Here is a 22,327-nt window from a genome sequence, read left to right as displayed (position 1 = left end):
TGAAATTCCTGAGGCGGGCCCCCACCGTACCTGGCTCCGCCTGTGAAGCCCCACCGTCATGCGCCGGACTTGGAAGAGGAAGCGGGGGAGGACTTTTGTTCCTGGGAACCTGCTGTTTGCTGCAGCCTTTTTCCCCTGCCTGCATCTCCAGTCCACTGGCGAGTCCATAAGCATTTCCTAGCAGAGATGGATAATGCACTTACTTTAGATGCCAGCCGGCAGATTTCCCTCTGTGCATCTCTCATGTATAAGACTGAGTCTTTGATATGGTCAATTGTTAGCAGGATCGTGTCTCTGTCTAACGTGTCAATATTTTCTGACAGTTTATCTGACCATGCAGCGGCAGCACTGCACATCCAAGCTGACGCAATAGCTGGTCTGAGTATAATGCCTGAGTGTGTATATACAGACTTCAGGATCGCCTCCTGCTTTCTATCAGCAGGTTCCTTGAGGGCGGCCGTATCCGGAGACGGTAGTGCCACCTTTTTAGACAAACGTGTGAGCGCTTTATCCACTCTAGGGGGTGTTTCCCAACGTGACCTATCCTCTGGCGGGAAAGGGAACGCCATTAGTAGCTTCTTAGGAATTACCAATTTCTTATCAGGGGAAGCCCACGCTTCTTCACACACTTCATTTAATTCATCTGACGGGGGAAAACTACAGGTAGTTTTTTCTCCCCAAACATAATACCCTTTTTTGTGGTACCTGGATGTAAATCAGAAATATTTAACACCTCTTTCATTGCCTCAATCATGCAGTGAATGGCCTTAACGGGCATTAAATTTGACTCATCGTCGTCGACACTGGTGTCAGTATCCGTGTCGACATCTACTTGTGCCACCTGAGATAGCGGGCGTTTCAGAGCCCCTGATGACTTTTGAGACACCTGGACAGGCACGAGCTGAAGACTCGGCTGTCCCACAGTCGGCATGTCGTAAAAAAAATTTATGTAAGGAGTCTATACGTGCACTCATTTCCTGCCATAATACCATCCACTCAGGTGTCTGACCCCCAGGGGGTGACATCCCTGCTAAAGGCATCTGCTCCTCCTCCACATCATTATCCTCCTCAAACATGTCGACACAGCCGTACCGACACACTCCACACACACAGGGAATGCTCAAACAGAGGACAGGACCCACAAAAGCCCTTTGGGGGGACAGAGTAAGAGTATGCCAGCACACACCAGAGCGCTATATATATATATATATATATACAGGGACTAACTGAGTTATGTCCCTAATAGCTGCTTTTCAATATAATATACTGTATACAGTGCCAATTTTAATGCCCCCCCTCTCTTTTCCCTCTTATTGTACTGTAGAATTGCAGGGAAGAGCCAGGGAGCTTCCTTCCAGCCGAGCTGTGAGGGAAAAATGGCGCCAGTGTGCTGAGGAGATAGGCTCCGCCCCTTTTTTCGCGGCGTATTCTCCCGCTTTTTATGGGATTCTGGCAGGGGTATTTACCTCATATATAGCCCCAGGGGCTATATATTGAGGTATTTTAGCCAGCCAAGGTGTTTTTATTGCTGCCTCAGGGCGCCCCCCCCCCCCCCCCCCCCAGCGCCCTGCACCCTCAGTGACCGGAGTGTGAAGTGTGTATGAGGAGCAATGGCGCACAGCTGCAGTGCTGTGCGCTACCTTGGTGAAGACAGGATGTCTTAATGCCGCCGATTTTCCGGACCATCTTCTTGCTTCTGGCTCTGTAAGGGGAACGGCGGCGCGGCTCCGGGACCGAACATCAAGGCTGGGCCTGCGGTCGATCCCTCTGGAACTAATGGTGTCCAGTAGCCTAAGAAGCCCAATCCGGCTGCAAGCAGGCGAGTTCGCTTCTTCTCCCCTTAGTCCCTCGCTGCAGTGAGCCTGTTGCCAGCAGGTCTCACTGAAAATAACAAATTCTAAGGGGCCCTACACACTCGGCGATGCGCCGCCGAGGTGCCCGACGGCCGATACGGCCGACGAGCAACCCGGCGGCGGGGGGGCAGTGACGGGGGGAGTGAAGTTTCTTCACTCCCCCCGTCACCCGGCTGCATTGAAGTGCAGGCAAATATGGACGAGATCGTCCATATTGGCCTGCATGCACAGCCGACGGGAGATCAGCGATGAACGAGCGCGGGGCCGCGCATCGTTCATCGCTGGAGTCTCCACACTGAAAGATATGAACGAGTTCTCGTTCATTTATGAACGAGATCGTTCATATCTTTCAGAATATCGGCATGTGTGTAGGGCCTATAAGACTATAACTTTCTAAGAGCTCAGGAGAGCCCCTAGTGTGCATCCAACCTCGGCCGGGCACGAAATCTAACTGAGGCTTGGAGGAGGGTCATAGTGGGAGGAGCCAGTGCACACCAGGTAGTCTAAGATCTTTCTAGAGTGCCCAGCCTCCTTCGGAGCCCGCTATTCCCCATGGTCCTTACGGAGTTCCCAGCATCCACTAGGACGTCAGAGAAAAAGTGCCAGCCAATCAGCTCCTAACTGACATTTTTCGATTCCAGCCTGTAACATGGCAGTTAGGAACTGACTGGCTGGTACTATGGGGGACATTTACTAAGCAGTGATAAGAGTGGAGTCGTGAGCCAGTGGAGAAGTGGCCCCATCAACCAATCAGCAGCTCTGTATAATTTTATAGTATGCAAATTATAGATGATACTTCAGTGCTGATTGGTTGCCATGGGCAACTTCTCCACTGGCTCACTTCTCCGCTCTTATCACTGCTTAGTAAATGTCCCCCGGAGTCCCAGGATTTATGTTAACGTTCAGAAAATGCATGATTTGTCACAGTCATGACTACTCCCCATTAACTCAGCAGAATAAGCTGTCCCAGGGCGATTGTCGCAGGCACTGGTCCTCTCTTTACTTAATTAGATCTCATCACAAGATTAACAAAGCAGCTAATGTAGATTGGAACAAAAACCACATCAAGAGATAGTTAATCAAACGTGAATATAAATATCCTTAAAGCTCTCAGCAGTGGGAGCGTTAGGGGTCTGTGTATTAATAATCGCGGCAGTGCCGACAGTCCGTCTCGCAATGGAAGTTTTATGAAAACGTCCCCGTTAGTACTAACTGTAACTCACAGGCTCAGGGATAGCAATAAGCGCATTCAGATTTTTTTAAACACTCCTGTTAACACAATCCAATATGTGAACAGTGTAGCCGGACAGGGATACAAGACAGGAATCACAAGATCCCTCTCCTGCATGAATGCCTCTGTCAAAGTCGAAAAATATTGCAGTACACACATCACGTACAAACTACACACAGATGGCCTCCGTGCGTGTACTTGTTCTGCTGTGCGTGCGCATATTCGCAATTTGCGTATGGTCGCTCCCGCGGTCCTGCGCATTAGCGCGTGGTATGAGTATTTACGGTAGAGTTTGTGAACGCATGGAAAAGCTATCAAAACACATTACATATTAAATCCAAATAGTGCACAATGTACACATAATCTCCCTGCACCACATCAGCAAGTTACAACAGTTTAAATGGTAACAGAACAAAGGGATTTACCTTTACAGGATAGGAGGGGACAGAACAAGGTTATAAGGTGGCGTTTGGTATCCAGCTGTAGGGTATTTTAAGGGTAATATTCCGGTGTTGGTTTGCAGAAGATCGCATGTTCCTGCGAATACAGGTTGAGTATCCCATATCCAAATATTCCGAAATACGGAATATTCCGAAATACAGACTTTTTTGAGTGAGAGTGAGATAGTGAAACTTTTGTTTGATGGCTCAATGTACACAAACTTTGTTTAATACACAAAGTTATTAAAAATATTGTATTAAATGACCTTCAGGCTGTGTGTATAAGGTGTATATGAAACATAAATGAATTGTGTGAATGTACACAAAATAAGATATTACTTACCGATAAATCTATTTCTCGTAGTCCGTAGTGGATGCTGGGACTCCGTAAGGACCATGGGGGATAGCGGCTCCGCAGGAGACAGGGCACAAAATAAAAGCTTAAGGATCAGGTGGTGTGCACTGGCTCCTCCCCCTATGACCCTCCTCCAAGCCTCAGTTAGGATACTGTGCCCGGACGAGCGTACATAATAAGGAAGGATCTTGAATCCCGGGTAAGACTCATACCAGCCACACCAATCACACCGTACAACTCGTGATCTGAACCCAGTTAACAGTATGATAAATGCAAAGGAGCCTCTGAAAAGATGGCTCAAACAATAATAACCCAAATTTTTGTAACAATAACTATATACAAGTATTGCAGACAATCCGCACTAGGGATGGGCGCCCAGCATCCACTACGGACTACGAGAAATAGATTTATCGGTAAGTAAAATCTTATTTTCTCTGACGTCCTAGTGGATGCTGGGACTCCGTAAGGACCATGGGGATTATACCAAAGCTCCCAAACGGGCGGGAGAGTGCGGATGACTCTGCAGCACCGAATGAGAGAACTCCAGGTCCTCCTCAGCCAGGATATCAAATTTGTAGAATTTAGCAAACGTGTTTGCCCCTGACCAAGTAGCTGCTCGGCAAAGTTGTAAAGCCGAGACCCCTCGGGCAGCCGCCCAAGATAAGCCCACTTTCCTTGTGGAATGGGCTTTTACTGATTTTGGCTGTGGCAATCCTGCCACGGAATGTGCAAGTTGAATTGTACTACAAATCCAACGAGCAATCGTCTGCTTTGAAGCAGGAGCACCCAGCTTGTTGGGTGCATACAGGATAAACAGCGAGTCAGTTTTCCTGACTCCAGCCGTCCTGGAAACATATATTTTCAGGGCCCTGACAACGTCTAGCAACTTGGAGTCCTCCAAGTCCCTAGTAGCCGCAGGCACCACAATAGGTTGGTTCATGTGAAATGCAGAAACCACCTTAGGTAGAAATTGAGGACGAGTCCTCAATTCCGCCCTGTCAGAATGAAAAATTAAGTAAGGGCTTTTATATGATAAAGCCGCCAATTCTGACACACGCCTGGCTGAAGCCAAGGCTAACAGCATCGACACCTTCCACGTGAGATATTTTAAGTCCACAGTGGAAAGTGGTTCAAACCAATGTGATTTTAGAAAACTCAATACAACATTGAGATCCCAAGGTGCCACTGGAGGCACAAAAGGAGGCTGTATGTGCAGCACCCCTTTCACAAATGTCTGAACTTCAGGTACTGAAGCCAGTTCTTTCTGGAAGAAAATCGACAGGGCCGAAATTTGAACCTTAATGGACCCTAATTTTAGGCCCATAGACAGTCCTGTTTGCAGGAAATGCAGGAAACGACCCAGTTGAAATTCCTCTGTAGGGGCCTTCTTGGCCTCACACCACGCAACATATTTACGCCAAATGCGGTGATAATGTTTTGCGGTTACTTCCTTCCTGGCTTTGACCAGAGTAGGGATGACTTCTTCTGGAATGCCCTTTTCCTTTAGGATCCGGCGTTCAACCGCCATGCCGTCAAACGCAGCCGCGGTAAGTCTTGGAACAGACAAGGCCCCTGCAGTAGCAGGTCCTTTCTTAGAGGTAAAGGCCACGGTTCGTCCGTGAGCATCTCTTGAAGTTCCGGGTACCAAGTCCTTCTTGGCCAATCCGGAACCACGAGTATAGTTCTTACTCCTCTCCTTCTTATGATTCTCAATACTTTTGGTATGAGAGGCAGAGGAGGGAACACATACACTGACTGGTACACCCACGGCGTTACCAGAGCGTCCACTGCTATTGCCTGAGGGTCCCTTGACCTGGCGCAATATCTGTCCAGTTTTTTGTTTAGACGTGACGCCATCATGTCCACCTTTGGTTTTTCCCAACGGTTTACAATCAGGTGGAAGACTTCCGGCTGAAGTTCCCACTCTCCCGGGTGAAGGTCGTGTCTGCTGAGGAAGTCTGCTTCCCAGTTGTCCACTCCCGGAATGAACACTGCTGACAGTGCTATCACATGATTTTCCGCCCAGCGAAGAATCCTTGCAGCTTCTGTCATTGCCCTCCTGCTTCTCGTGCCGCCCTGTCTGTTTACGTGGGCGACTGACGTGATGTTGTCCGATTGGATCAACACCGCCTGACCCTGAAGCAGAGGTTTTGCTTGACTTAAGGCATTGTAAATGGCCCTTAGTTCCAGAATGTTTATATGAAGAGATGTTTCCATGCTTGACCACAAGCCCTGGAAATTCCTTCCCTGTGTGACTGCTCCCCAGCCTCTCAGGCTGGCATCCGTGGTTACCAGGATCCAATCCTGAATGCCAAATCTGCGGCCCTCTAGAAGATGAGCACTCTGCAGCCACCACAGGAGAGACACCCTTGTCCTTGTCGACAGGGTTATCCGCTGATGCATCTGAAGATGCGATCCGGACCATTTGTCCAGTAGATCCCACTGAAACGTTCTTGCATGGAATCTTCCGAATGGAATCGCTTCGTAAGAAGCCACCATTTTTCCCAGGACCCTCGTGCACTGATGTACTGAGACCTGTCCTGGTTTTAGGAGGTTCCTGACTAGCTCGGATAACTCCCTGGCCTTCTCCTCCGGGAGAAACACCTTCTTCTGGACTGTGTCCAGAATCATTCCTAGGAACAGGAGACGTGTCGTTGGAATCAGCTGCGATTTTGGAATATTTAGAATCCACCCGTGCTGACGTAACACTACCTGAGATAGTGCCACTCCGACTTCTAACTGTTCCCTGGTTCTTGCCCTTATCAGGAGATCGTCCAAGTAAGGGATAATTAAGATGCCTTTTCTTCGTAGAAGAATCATCATTTCGGCCATTACCTTGGTAAAGACCCGAGGTGCCGTGGACAATCCAAACGGCAGCGTCTGAAACTGATAATGACAGTTTTGTACTACAAACCTGAGGTACCCTTGGTGAGAAGGGTATATTGGGACGTGGAGATAAGCATCCTTTGATGTCCAGAGACACCATATAGTCCCCTTCTTCCAGGTTCGCTATCACTGCTCTGAGTGACTCCATCTTGAATTTGAACCTTTTTACGTAAGTGTTCAAAGATTTCAGATTTAAGATTGGTCTCACCGAGCCGTCCGGCTTCGGTACCACAAACAGCGTGGAATAATACCCCTTTCCCTGTTGTAAGAGGGGTACCTTGATTATCACCTGCTGGGAATACAGCTTGTGAATGGCTTCCAAAACTGCCTCCCTGTCGGAGGGAGACTTTGGTAAAGCAGACTTCAGGAACCGATGAGGGGGAAACGCCTCGAATTCCAGTTTGTACCCCTGCGATACTACCTGTAGAATCCAGGGATCCACTTGCGAGTGAGCCCACTGCGCGTTGAAATTCTTGAGACGGGCCCCCACCATATCTGAGTCTGCTTGTAAAGCCCCAGCGTCATGCTGAAGACTTGGCAGAAGCAGAGGAGGGCTTCTGCTCCTGGGAAGCGGCTGCATGGTGCAGTCTTTTTCCCCTTCCTCTGCCCCGGGGCAGAAAAGAGTGGCCTTTTGCTCCATTGTATTTATGGGAACGAAAGGACTGAGTTTGAAAAGACGGTGTCTTTTTCTGTTGATGTGAAGTGACCTGGGGTAAAAAGGTGGATTTTCCAGCCGTTGCCGTGGCCACCAGGTCCGATAGACCAGCCCCAAATAACTCCTCCCCTTTATACGGCAATACTTCCATGTGCCGTTTGGAATCTGCATCCCCTGACCACTGTCGCGTCCATAACGCTCTTCTGGCAGAGATGGACATAGCACTGACTCTTGATGCCAGGGTGCAAATATCCCTCTGTGCATCACGCATATATAGCAATGCATCCTTTAAATGCTCTATAGTTAACAAAATACTGTCCCTATCCAGGGTATCAATATTCTCAGTCAGGGAATCCGACCATGCGACTCCAGCACTACACATCCAGGCTGAGGCGATTGCTGGTCGCAGTATAACACCAGTATGTGTGTATATACTCTTTAGGATATTTTCCAGTCTTCTATCAGCCCGTTCTTTGAGGGTGGCCGTATCAGGGGACGGTAACGCTACTTGTTTAGATAAACGTGTGAGCGCCTTATCTACCCTAGGGGGTGTTTCCCAGCGCGTCCTAACCTCTGGCGGGAAAGGATATAGTGCTAATAATTTATTAGAAATTAGCTGTTTTTTATCGGGGAAACCCCACGCTTTATCACACACCTCATTTATTTCATCTGACTCAGGAAAAACTATTGGTAGTTTTTTCACCCCCCACATAATACCCTTCTTTGTGGTACTTGTAGTGTCAGAAAGGTTCAATGCCTCTTTCATTGCTGTGATCATGTAACGTGTGGCCCTGCTGGACATCACGTTTGTCTCGTCACCGTCGACACTAGACTCAGTATCTGTGTCTGGGTCTGTGTCGACCCACTGAGGTAACGGGCGTTTTAGGGCCCCTGACGGTATCTGAGACGCCTGGACAGGCACTAATTGATTTGCCGGCTGTCTCATGTCGTCAACAGTTTTTTGCAAATTGCTGACATTATCACTTAATTGTTTAAATACAATCATCCAGTCAGGTGTCGACTCCCTAGGGGGTGACATCACTAACACAGGCAACTGCTCCGCTTCCACCTCATTTTCCTCCTCATAAATGTCGACACACGCGTACCGACACACAGCACACACACCGGGAATGCTCTGATAGAGGACAGGACCCCACTCAGCCCTTTGGAGAGACAGAGGGAGAGTCTGCCAGCACACACCCAGCGCTATATATATATATATATATACAGGGATAACCTTATATAAGTGTTACTCCCTTATAGCTGCTGTTAATATATTTATTTGCTGCCAAACGTGCCCCCCCTTCTCTTTTTTACCCTGATTCTGAAGCAGGACTGCAGGGGAGAGTCAGGGAGCCGTCCTTCCAGCGGAGCTGTGAGGGAAAATGGCGCTTGTGTGCTGAGGAGATAGGCTCCGCCCCTTCACGACGTCCTTATCTCCCGCTTTTTCTGTGTAAAATGGCAGGGGTAAAATACATCCATATAGCCCAGGAGCTATATGTGATGTATTCTTTTTAGCCACCTAAGGTATATACTGTAATATTGCGTCTCAGGGCGCTCCCCCCCCAGCGCCCTGCACCCTCAGTGACCGGAGTGTGAAGTGTGCTGAGAGCAATGGCGCACAGCTGCGGTGCTGTGCGCTACCTTAGTCTGAAGACAGGATCGTCTTCTGCCGCCGATTTCACCGGACCTCTTCGTCTCTTCTGGCTCTGTAAGGGGGACGGCGGCGCGGCTCCGGTGACCCATCCAGGCTGAACCTGTGATCGTCCCTCTGGAGCTAATGTCCAGTAGCCTAAGAAACCCGATCCACTCTGCACTCAGGTGAGTCCGTTTCTTCTCCCCTTAGTCCCACGATGCAGTGAGCCTGTTGCCAGCAGGACTCACTGAAAATAAAAAATCCTAAACTAAACTTTTATTCTAAGCAGCTCAGGAGAGCCACCTAGATTGCACCCTTCTCGACCGGGCACAAAAATCTAACTGAGGCTTGGAGGAGGGTCATAGGGGGAGGAGCCAGTGCACACCACCTGATCCTTAAGCTTTTATTTTGTGCCCTGTCTCCTGCGGAGCCGCTATCCCCCATGGTCCTTACGGAGTCCCAGCATCCACTAGGACGTCAGAGAAACTTTGTTTAATACACAAAGTTATTAAAAATATTGTATTAAATGACCTTCAGGCTGTGTGTATAAGGTGTATATGTAACATAAATGCATTCTGTGTTTAGATTTAGGTCCCATCACCATGATCTCTCATTATGGTATGCAATTATTCCAAAATACGGAAATATCCAATATCCAAAATACCTCTGGTCCCAAGCATTTTGGATAAGGGATACTCAACCTGTAGTTATGTGCAGGAGCAGAATATAGATATAAACTGTATGTTGTACATTAGGTATGTGGCGGGAACTCAGAGGAGACCACCCACAAGTGCATCTTGAACAGACATCGCCCACCTATTCAAACCAACCTATGACCTCTCCTGTACTATAAATGACCATCCCTGTGTCCAATGGACAAAGAGATTGCAGTATCCATTGTGTTAAGTTTTGGAAGATTGTATAAAAGGAGCCAGCTGCAGGCCTGGTCACACAAGAGTCTAAAAGTTATCTATCTAGATGACCGAGGACCAGACTGGGTAGCGCGGCGAAATCCAAACAAGTATGTACCATTGACTGTAGCCATTATTCTTTTGTATTGTATTGCTTTGTTATTGTAACCCCCTTTCAGTTATAATATGTTGTGGTGTCGGAACCCGGCAGTTTAATTACAATCTGGTGTCGTGTTTTCCTTTCCCTGCTAAGGTTTAAATAAGAATTTACTTACCGATAATTCTATTTCTCGTAGTCCGTAGTGGATGCTGGGACTCCGTAAGGACCATGGGGAATAGCGGCTCCGCAGGAGACAGGGCACAAAAGTAAAGCTTTAGGATCAGGTGGTGTGCACTGGCTCCTCCCCCTATGACCCTCCTCCAAGCCTCAGTTAGGATACTGTGCCCGGACGAGCGTACATAATAAGGAAGGATTTTGAATCCCGGGTAAGACTCATACCAGCCACACCAATCACACCGTACAACTTGTGATCTGAACCCAGTTAACAGTATGATAAAACGTAGGAGCCTCTGAAAGATGGCTCACAACAATAAACAACCCGATGTTATTGTAACAATAACTATATACAAGTATTGCAGACAATCCGCACTTGGGATGGGCGCCCAGCATCCACTACGGACTACGAGAAATAGAATTATCGGTAAGTAAATTCTTATTTTCTCTGACGTCCTAAGTGGATGCTGGGACTCCGTAAGGACCATGGGGATTATACCAAAGCTCCCAAATGGGCGGGAGAGTGCGGATGACTCTGCAGCACCGAATGAGAGAACTCCAGGTCCTCCTCAGCCAGGGTATCAAATTTGTAGAATTTAGCAAACGTGTTTGCCCCTGACCAAGTAGCTGCTCGGCAAAGTTGTAAAGCCGAAACCCCTCGGGCAGCCGCCCAAGATGAGCCCACTTTCCTTGTGGAATGGGCTTTAACAGATTTTGGCTGTGGCAGGCCTGCCACAGAATGTGCAAGCTGAATTGTACTACAAATCCAACGAGCAATCGTCTGCTTAGAAGCAGGAGCACCCAGCTTGTTGGGTGCATACAGGATAAACAGCGAGTCAGATTTTCTGACTCCAGCCGTCCTGGAAACATATATTTTCCGGCCTTGACAACGTCTAGCAACTTGGAGTCCTCCAAGTCCCTAGTAGCCGCAGGCACCACAATAGGTTGGTTCAGGTGGACGCTGAAACCACCTTAGGGAGAAACTGAGGACGAGTCCTCAATTCCGCCCTGTCCGAATGGAAAATCAGATGAGGGCTTTTACAGGATAAAGCCGCCAATTCTGACACGCGCCTGGCCCAGGCCAGAGCCAACAGCATGACCACTTTTCCTGTGAGATATTTTAACTCCATAGATTTAAGTGGGTCAAACCAATGTGACTTTTGGGACCCAAAAACTACATTGAGATCCCAAGGTGCCACTGAAGGCACCAAAGGAGACTGTATATGCAGTACCCCTTTTACAAACGTCTGAACTTCAGGGACTGAAGCTAGTTCTTTTTGGAAGAAAATTGACAGAGCTGAAATTTGAACCTTAATGGACCCCAATTTCAGGCCCATAGACACTCCTGTTTGCAGGAAATGTAGGAATCGTTGAATTTCCTCCGTCGGGCCTTACTGGCCTCGCACCATATTTTCGCCAAATGCGGTGATGATGTTTTGCGGTTACATCCTTCCTGACTTTGATCAGGATAGGGATGACTTCATCCGGAATGCCTTTTTCCTTCAGGATCCGGCGTTCAACCGCCATGCCGTCAAACGCAGCCGCGGTAAGTCTTGGAACAGACAGGGTCCTTGCTGGAGCAGGTCCCTTCTTAGAGGTAGAGGCTACGGATCCTCCGTGAGCATCTTTTGAAGTTCCGGTTACCAAGTCCTTATTGGCCAATCCGGAGCCACGAATATAGTGCTTACTCCTCTCCATCTTATCAATCTCAGTACCTTGGGTATGAGAGGCAGAGGAAGGAACCCATACACTGATTGGTACACCCACGGTGTTACCAGAGCCTTTACAGCTATTGCCTGAGGGTCCCTTGACCTGGCGCAATACCTGTCGAGTTTTTCCCAACGGTTTATAATCATGTGGAAGACTTCTGGGTGAAGTTCCCACTCTCCCGGGTGGAGGTCGTGCTGAGGAAATCTGCTTCCCAGTTGTCCACTCCCGGAATGAATACTGCTGACAGTGCTATCACATGGTTTTCCGCCCAGCGAAGAATCCTTGCAGCTTCTGCCATTGCCCTCCTGCTTCTTGTGGCACCCTGTCTGTTGACGTGGGTGACTGCCGTAATGTTGTCCGACTGGATCAACACCGGCTGACCTTGAAGCAGAGGTCTTGCTAAGCTTAGAGCATTGTAAATGGCCCTTAGCTTCAGATATTTATGTGAAGTGATGTCTCCAGGCTTGACCATAAGCCCTGGATATTCCTTCCCTGTGTGACTGCTCCCCAGCCTCGCAGGCTGGCATCCGTGGTCACCAGGACCCAGTCCTGAATGCCGAATCTGCGGCCCTCTAGAAGATGAGCACTCTGCAACCACCACAGGAGGGATACCCCTGTCCTTGGTGACAGGGTTATCCGCTGATGCATCTGAAGATGCGACCCGGACCATTTTTCCAGTAGGTCCCACTGGAAAGTTCTTGCGTGGAATCTGCCGAATGGGATTGCTTCCTAGGAAGCCACCATTTTTACACAGAACCCTTGTGCATTGATGCACTGAGACTTGGCTCGGTTTTAGGAGGTTCCTGACCAGCTCGGATAACTCCCTGGCTTTCTCCTCCGGGAGAAACACCTTCCTTCTGGACTGTGTCCAGGATCATCCCTAGGAACAGAAGACAAGTCGTCGGAACCAGCTGCGATTTTGGAATATTGAGAATCCAATCGTGCTGCCGCAACACTACCTGAGATAGTGCTACACTGACCTCCAACTGTTCCCTGGATCTTACCCTTATCAGAGAATCGTCCAAGTAAAGAATAACCAACATTCCCTTCCTTCGAAGGAATATCATCATTTCGGTCATTACTTTAGTAAAGACCCGGGGTGCCGTGGACCATCCCTACGGCAGCGTCTGAACTGATAGTGACAGTTCTGTACCATAACCTGAGGTACCCTTGGCGAGAAGGGTAAATTTTTTGACATGAAGGTAAGCATCCTTGATGTCCCGAGACATCATGTAGTCCCCTTCTTCCAGGTTCGCAATCACTGCTCTGAGTGACTCAATCTTGAATTTGAACCTCTGTATGTAAGTGTTCAAAGATTTTAGATTTAGAATCGGTCTCACCGAGCCGTCTGGCTTCGGTACCACAATAGTGTGGAATAATACCCCGTTCCCTTTTGCAGGAGGGGTACCTTGATTATCACCTGCTGGGAATACAGCTTGTGAATGGCTTCCAAAACTGCCTCCCTGTCAGAGGGAGACGTCGGTAAAACCGACTTTTGGAAACGGCGAGGGGGAGACGTCTCGAATTTCAATTTGTACCCCTGAAATATTACCTGAAGGATCCAGGGGTCTACTTGCGAGTAAGCCCACTGCGCACTGAAATTCATTGAGAACGGGCCCCCACCGTGCCTGAGCTTGTAAAGCCCTAGCGTCATACTGAGGGCTTGGCAGAGGCGGGAACGGGTTTCTGTTCCTGGGAACTGGCTAATCTCTGTAGCCTTTTTCTTCTCCCTCTGTCACGAGCAGAAAAGAGGAACCTTTTGTCCGCTTGCCAACAAAGGACTGCGCCTGATAATTTGAGGCGACCTGGGGTACAAACGTGGATATCCCAGCTGTTGCCGTGGCCACCAGGTCTGAAAGACCGACCCCAAATGTCCCCTTTTTTAAGGCAATACTTCCAAATGCCGTTTGTTAGAATTGGACAACGCACTTATACTTGATGCCAGTCGGCAAATATTCCGCTGTGCATCACGCATATAGAAATGCATCTTTTAAATGCTCTATAGGCAATAATATACTGTCCTTATCTAGGATATCAATATTTCCAGTCAGGGAATCCGACCACGCCAACCCAGCACTGCACATCCAGGCTGAGGCGATTGCTGGTCGCAGTATAACACCAGTATGTGTGTAAATACATTTTAGGATACCCTCCTGCTTTTTATCAGCAGGATCCTTAAGGGCGGCCATCTCAGGAGAGGGTAGAGCCCTTGTTCTTACAAGCGTGTGAGCGCCTTATCCCCCCTAGGGGGTGTTTCCCAACGCACCCTAACCTCTGGCGGGAAAAGGTATACTGCCAATAACTTTTTAGAAATTATCAATTGTTATCGGGGGGAAACCCACGCATCATCACACACCTCATTTTATTTCTCAGATTCAGGAAAACTACAGGTAGTTTTTCCTCACCAAACATAATACCCCTTTTTGGTGGTACTCATTATCAGAAATGTGTAAACATTTTCCCTTGCCTCAATCATGTAACGTGTGGCCCTATTGGAAATCACGGTTGTCTCTTCACCGTCGACACAGGAGTCAGTATCCGTGTCGGCGTCTGTATCTGCCATCTGAGGTAACGGGCGCTTTAGAGCCCCTGACGGCCTATGAGACGTCTGGACAGGCACAAGCTGAGTAGCCGGCTGTCTCATGTCAACCACTGTCTTTTATACAGAGCTGACACTGTCACGTAATTTTCAACAGTACATCCACTCAGGTGTCGACCCCCTAGGGGGTGACATCACTATTACAGACAATCTGCTCCGTCTCCACATCATTTGTCTCCTCATACATGTCGACACAAACGTACCGACACACAGCACACACACAGGGAATGCTCTGATAGAGGACAGGACCCCACTAGCCCTTTGGGGAGACAGAGGGAGAGTTTGCCAGCACACACCAAAGCGCTATAAACTGTATAGGGACAACCTTATAATAAGTGTCTATCCCTTATAGCTGCTTATATATATTTTTTGCCAAATAAGTGCCCCCCCCTCTCTGTTGTACCCTGTTTCTGTAGTGCAGTGCAGGGGAGAGTCTGGGAGCCTTCCTACCAGCGGAGCTGTGTGGGAAAATGGCGCCGTGTGCTGAGGAGATAGGCCCCGCCCCTTCTCGGCGGGCTGTTCTCCCGCTTTTATCTGGAAAACTGGCAGGGGTTAAATACATCCATATAGCCCAGGGGCTATATGTGATGTATTTTTTGCCATAGGAGGTATTTACATTGCTGCCCAGGGCGCCCTTCCCCCAGCGCCCTGCACCCTCAGTGACCGCAGTGTGAAGTGTGCTGGGAGCAATGGCGCACAGCTGCAGTGCTGTGCGCTACCTTAATGAAGACAGGAACGTCTTCTGCCGCCGATTTCTGGACCTCTTCACTCTTCAGCATCTGTAAGGGGGCCGGCGGCGCGGCTCCGGGACCCATCCAGGCTGTACCTGTGATCGTCCCTCTGGAGCTAATGTCCAGTAGCCAAGAAGCCCAATCCACTCTGCACGCAGGTGAGTTCGCTTCTTCTCCCCTTAGTCCCTCGATGCAGTGAGCCTGTTGCCAGCAGGTCTCACTGAAAATAAAAAAACTATTTAAACTTTACTTCTAAGCAGCTCAGGAGAGCCACCTAGCCTGCACCCTTCTCGTTCGGGCACAAAAATCTAACTGAGGCTTGGAGGAGGGTCATAGGGGGAGGAGCCAGTGCACACCACCTGATCCTAAAGCTTTACTTTTGTGCCCTGTCTCCTGCGGAGCCGCTATTCCCCATGGTCCTTACGGAGTCCCAGCATCCACTTAGGACGTCAGAGAAAAGTGTATTACTATCGCATGCATAGCTGTTAAGGGTTCACGGTGTATCTTTGGGTGTGTACGCGATGCGTGTACTTTGTACAGCCAGCGCATCGTTTGTACGCAAAGTCCGTACACGGTACGGGACTCTGTACGCTAATGGTGTAATAAGTACGTAGGTAGTGGATTAAGTATAGCGGCCGCAGCGGCTTCATTTAAAGTGTATGAAATGTCTTTTTAAAGTGTTGCTTTTAGTCTTGTATGTAAATCAGCGTTTACACCTCCATAGGCATAAAATGGTTTATTCCATCCAAGGATGGTGAATATCAACAGGCTCAAACTCTGCAAAGCATTGGTTTTTGGGGTTTGGTACATATGGGGTCGATTCAATTCACCGACAGTTGAATAGCGCCAGGAATTAGCTCCCGGCGCTAATCAATTCAGCTCAAGTTAAAATCGGCGAAGGCCCGTTCTCCCGGACTTAACAGGTTGAATTGTCGGGAGAACAGGCATTCTCCGACTTAACTCCCCGGAGCGATGCAAATTCCCGACGGAATCAGCCTCGTGCCGGCCACGCGGATGCACTTTTGTCGGATTTCTTCTCTCATCCCCCGGAGGGGGAGAGAAGAATTCCGACAAATTGAATGTCACTTGGCGCTGTATTGAAAAGCGCCGGGAGCTAACTCCCTGCGCTATTCAGCGGTCGGTGAATTGAATCGACCCCATAGAGGTCAGACCATAATCGCATTGATAATTACGGGGGAAATGCAGTCTGCAGCACTAATTAGCCTTCTGCAGAAGATTTCATCATTAGGCTGTTGGTGCACAGTGGGAATGCATAAAATGCATGTAACTCCATTATTATAATACCCATTCCCGGATCACTGATTATTATCAATGCCAGGCTGGTAATGATTGACAGTGAGTGCACTCACAGCCAATCAGCGTCCTGTTTCCACGGTAACGGGCACTAATTGGCTGGTGGCTCTGCAAATGACTGAAACCACGAGGGTTCTGCCATTTGCGGAGAGGAGCTATATATGTATACACATATAGCTCCTCTAGGTCCGGCTGGTTGGGGTAATGCGTTGTTTATTAATTTTAACCCCCTGGATGCTACTGGACAAGTGGACAGATCTTCTCCAAGGGATAGGAGAGTATGGATTTGTTTTCCTTACCCATGTAGAGGATTCTACTTGAACAAGTGGACCGCACATGCCAGGGACAAGATGAGTATACAGTATGCAAGTGTGAGTGTATATTAAAGTTATACTTTCTACAGAGGGGGGGGGGGGGGGGGGGGGGGGGGTGTGTGTGTGTGTGTGTGTGTGTGTGTGTGTGTGTGTGTGTGTGTGTGTGTGTGTGTGTGTGTGTGTGTGTCTCTTGTGGTTATTTTAATACTTCTTTTACAGGGCATAAAATGCCCTGCATGCTAGTATTGCGGTTCTCCAAGTACCAGCATGCCGGGGGAGGCTTTCTGGGACCTGTAGTTACCCTGTAAAGGACAATATTATTCTAGCTTTTACTGAAATGCTATCAACTCGGGACCCACTGCCCAGGGGTGAAGGGGGCAGCCCCGGGCTTCAGCCCAGGCCTTGAATGCCCTGGAGAGTGGGGACTTCTTTACTGGGGGTTCCCCACTTACCCAGGAATCCCCTGTCTGAGCTGACTAGGAAGGGGAATGAAGGCTTTGACCGGGGTACCCAGTCAAGTGTGTCCCCCTGGCTGTGACATTACCACCCTGCTAGTGGAGCCCGGTGCTGGTTCTAAAAATCTGGGGACCCCTACTCACTCCCCATATATATAGAACCAGGGCTGGCTCCAAGAGACCGGGTGCTGGTTCATGAAATACAGGGGAACCCCCAATGTATTATTTTTGTCGTTGCCCGGCGATGATAGTCGCCAGGCAACGATGCGCATGCGCAAAGTGACCGCCGCACATGCGCATTTCCGACCCATTCGCACCGCAGCGAAGAACCACTGCATGCGAACGGGTTGGAATGACACCCTTAGCCCATGGTCATTGCACGTCTAGCAAGTTCATTATATCTGTACTAACCAACTGTGACATTAGCACACACTAGTGAGAAATAAGGGTGTCAGAAGTCACCGAGATGTTTTTAGACTCCACTGTATAAAACCATGAGAACTGAGTGGTAAGCAAACTAATAACTATGGGGGTCATTCAGATCTGATCGCTGCTGTGCGTTTTCGCACAGCCTGTGATCAGATCCGAACTGCGCATGCGTCTGAGCCGCACTGCACCATCGCGATGGACGGCTGCTACGGGGATCAGCGCCCTGCGATGGGATGGTGCAAAGGATCCAGTCGCACAGGCGTTCGCAAGGAGATTGACAGGAAGACGCCATTTGTGGGTGGCAACTGACCGGTTTCCGTGAGTGTCCAAAAAAACGCAGACAGGCTCAGGCGTTTTGAGGGAGTGTGTCTGACGTTAGCTCTGGCCCCTATCAGGAGTATTCAACCGCAGCGGCTGAGTAAGTCCTGGGCTGCGCAGAGACTGCCCAAACTGATTTTTGTGCAGCTCTGCTAACAAAGTGATCGCACACTTGCACAGCCTTTTTCACCTCCTCCTGTAGGCGGTGACTATCTGATCGCAGGGCCGCAAAAAAAAACGCAGCCCAGCGACCAGATCTGAATTAGGCCCTATAACACAGACTATGTATAATAGGTACATTAGCAGCCCTCTTTGGGTTCCCTACAATCCATTAAGCAGTTCAGCCTGCCGTCTCATATCACCTTAGAACTGAACGGTGACTTCTAATACCATTATAACTTAGGGGGTCATTCCGACCTGACCGCACGCTGACGTTCTTCGTAGCGCAGCAATCAGGTCACTACTGCGCATGCACCGCAATGCGCAGGCACGTTGTACGGGTACAAAACGGATCGTTGCTGTGCGATGGATTTAACGAAGATTCTGATCGAAAGGAGATTGGAGGAAGAGGCGTTTGTGGTTGTCAACTGACCGTTTTCCGAGAGTGTTTGGAAAAACGCAGGCGTGTCCAAGCGTTTGCAGGGCGGGTGTCTGACGTCAATTCCAGGACCGGACAGGCTGAAGTTGATTGCAAGGGCTGAGTAAGTTCTGGGCAACTCAGAAACTGCACAAACTTTGTACCACTCGGCTGGCTGCACATGCGATCGCACACTTGCACAGCAAATATACACTCCCCAGTGGGCGGCGACTATTCGTTTGCACGGCTACAAAAAGTAGCTAGCGAGCGATCAACTCGGACTGACCCCCTTAGAGCAGGACAAGGAGCCGGTGCACCTAATTCAAACAATACTGGGAGAGATTTCTATTAACGTCACGTGTCGAGTTGTTAAAAGTTCCTGCAATACTGTACACTACTTGGTGCACTCCAGCTGCAACTTCTACAATGAAACACATTGTTCTATAATCTATATACAACACGTCACATATTCATCCTCTAGTCTACTGATAAAAATCTGAAGTCATGTAATATAAAACCTTCTTCTACACAGAGGTGGTAGAGAAACGGATAGATTAAAACAAAATGCATCGGAAGAAAAGAACATCTGCAGATAATTAAAGCCACCCAGTCATAGGATGAAAGAACAAAAATCATCAAATTGGACCGCACGCAACTGTAATTATCATATCATATGCAAATTATGTCAGTCTGCGCACTCCGACCTGCAAAGCTTACACTGCCAGTAATTTACCTAAAATTAACCAAACACTCATTTTTAAACACCCTATTTATGCATAGTATATGGAATGACCTAGAACACTGTGTTCTAGACCCCAGCGGGTGCACCAACACAAACCATCAGCACGGAGGGAGATGTAGTTACTACTGACAAATAAAGTCCTTTGTACCCCACTGGCACATTACTTATGCTGCATTAGCACAAAGAGGACCGACAAGTATAAATGCAGAATTTTTTTTAAAATAACCTCTTAAATTAGCATTTGGCAAGGGAAGGGGTGTATAGGAGGAGGCATTAAAAAAAGGTTTACAGTTTATTTCTAATTATCTGTAATTAGAACCTAAAACACAGCAATGCAAGTAACACAGCAAGAGCAAATATGTCACAGTAGACAAGTCTATGACATTAATTATTAATACTGGACAATAAGGCGTATTCAGAGCCTCCAACTACACTTGTCAGCGTATTTCTATTCATACTCCCAATAAGCGCAGTATACCGCCACGTTTTTGTCTCCGCAAGTGAAAATCTCGAAAGATTTATTTATTTTCCAAATAGAGGAAAATGAAACAAATTCCAGGGCTCTCAATGTCAGTGTGCATCTCCTGCCAGAATTGGCTACAAGCTCCCGAATGGCCGCTTAAACACCCGTCACATTAGTAGCCTGAGGCTCAGGTGATGTAAATGGAAGCGCTGGATCTTTGACAGCCCGGCTTGTGTAGTAGAGCACATAGGAAGCAATGACTTAGAGAAGAACTGCGTCCTACAGCAGCCATCACGTGACAGGCAAGTGTGCTTACACGTGCCCTGACACTGTGTGTTTATGTGTATGTACGCAAGTGTATATTAAACGTCTATGTTTTAGGAGAAAAGGTCATTTATAGCAGTCGGATGGACCTTTAACTAAAAGATGTTCAATACACAAAAAGCAAGGCCACTGTTAGAGCCTTAAGGAAGGCCATGTCACATTCCCCAGTGATGCTGACCACAGCCAGCTGCAAACATCACCATCCTGGGCCCATCCATACAGGGAACGTAGGGGGACCCCAACACATATGAATGGGAAGTGATGGAGAACCACCACTCACCTGCACAGACAACTCAATGTCACTATGGCACAGAACACAGCACGCATGAGTCTGACAATCTAGTCACCAGATCATACATATGGATATTACAGGACAGCAGACTAGGGGGAAGTATCCAGGAATGTACCATGAATACTGCCTTGTATTAGCCACGCAATAACAAGCCACTCTCCAACATCAGCCGGACAGGTCTCCGTGCAGAATTGGCTATACCAGGGGCACAGTGACACCTGCAATGGGACAGTGATGCCAGGGACATGACAGAAGGGGCAGGCTGCTGTAGTGGTGCTCCAGGAAACACAACCTACAACAATATATATATATATATATATATATATATATATATATATATATATATACATACATACACACACACACACATATACATACGCATTTATATATTTATTTTTTTTCCCTTCAATGCAGCCTGTAAATGAATAAGTAAATTCATATGCTATGCGAGTGGAACACACACACACACATTATATATATCAACCAAAACATAACACAGATGCAGCTATGGTATGTGCAGGGGATGCGTGTGCACCGATGCAGCTATGGTATGTGCAGGAGATGCGTGTGCACAGCTGCAGCTATGGTATGTGCAGGAGATGCGTGCGCACAGCTGCTGCTATGGTATGCGCAGGAGATGCGTGCGCACAGCTGCTGCTATGGTATGTGCAGGAGATGCGTGCGCACAGCTGCTGCTATGGTATGTGCAGGAGATGCGTGCGCACAGCTGCAGCTATGGTATGTGCAGGAGATGCGTGCGCACAGCTGCAGCTATGGTATGTGCAGGAGATGCGTGCGTACAGATGCAACTATGGTATGTGCAGGAGATGCATGTGCACAGATGCAGCTATGGTATGTGCAGCAGATGCATGTGCACAGATGCAGCTATGGTATGTGCAGCAGATGCATGTGCACAGATGCAGCTATGGTATGTGCACAGATGAAGCTGAGGTATGAATGGGTGATGCATGTGCACAGATGCAGTTATGGTATGTGCAGGAGATGTATGTACACAGCTGCAGCCATGGTATGAATGGGAGATGTATGTGCACAGCTGCAGCTATGGTATGAATGGAAGATGTATGTGCACAGCTGCAGCTATGGTATGAATGGAAGATGTATGTGCACAGCTGCAGCTATGGTATGTGCAGGAGATGCCTAAAGAGGTATATACAGCACTGTAGATGCATACAGATATATGTGCGTGATATAGGTCATCCTGTCGCTGTCCATCTGTCCGGGGGCAGTGCTTACCTGCAGGCAGGTGTCTCCTCCCGACGGCGGCGAACTGCTGCGGCATCCCTCCCCTGCTGCGGTCTATGGTGTGCTGCTCTCCCAGTGCTCAGCGCTGGCCGCAATGAATGATCTCTCCCACTAGCCGGCTCTGCCAGTCACTGCCGCCACTGACATACTGTGTTACCGCAGGAGCAAGGAGAGGGGGCGGCGCTCCGTAGGGCGGGACAATGGCCCACGCTCCGATTGGACGGTGTAATGTCAGTCTCGTTCGCGGCGGGCCAATGACCAAGGGAGGGGCGGGGTCAGCCCGCACAAAGAAGCGAGGGACAAAACAAGCGGACTGTTTTGGTGACGCACTTATGGGGGCGGGGCTTACTGGGATTAGTCAAATGGACAGATTCAGTCCCGTGCTCGGTTGTTACTGCCTGTACGAGTGAACGCAGAGAGTGCGACGACTGCGGTGCTGCCGAAAGAGGGCGCAGTCACATTGCAGGGGGCTGGTGCGGCGGCCAATCAGTGGAAAGAATATGACAGGCAACATTTGCGCGCGGCGTGTTACTGGGCTGTGATTGGGTAGGCTGA

At 48.7% G+C, this 22,327-nt stretch overlaps 1 protein-coding gene across 3 annotated transcripts in view; it reads right to left on the bottom strand.

Moving 5' to 3' along the window:
* The window catches only part of TIAM1 (TIAM Rac1 associated GEF 1), a 482,294-nt gene extending 460,253 nt beyond the window's left edge, over nucleotides 1–22,041 (bottom strand). The window contains exon 1 of one of the 3 annotated variants that reach the window (XM_063956411.1): nucleotides 21,764–22,041. In XM_063956411.1, the coding sequence (XP_063812481.1) occupies nucleotides 21,764–21,809 (46 nt within the window). In that variant the 5' untranslated portion in view covers nucleotides 21,810–22,041. The remainder of the gene's footprint in view (nucleotides 1–21,763) is intronic. The other 2 variants (XM_063956412.1, XM_063956407.1) reach the window with 2 other exon arrangements.
* Between the last annotated feature and the right edge of the window lie 286 nt (nucleotides 22,042–22,327).

Source organism: Pseudophryne corroboree, chromosome 2, assembly GCF_028390025.1.
Source record: "Pseudophryne corroboree isolate aPseCor3 chromosome 2, aPseCor3.hap2, whole genome shotgun sequence".
NCBI classification, from domain to species: domain Eukaryota; kingdom Metazoa; phylum Chordata; class Amphibia; order Anura; family Myobatrachidae; genus Pseudophryne; species Pseudophryne corroboree.
Note: the sequence above shows the minus strand (reverse complement) of the source record. Positions and strands in the feature narration are given on the sequence as shown.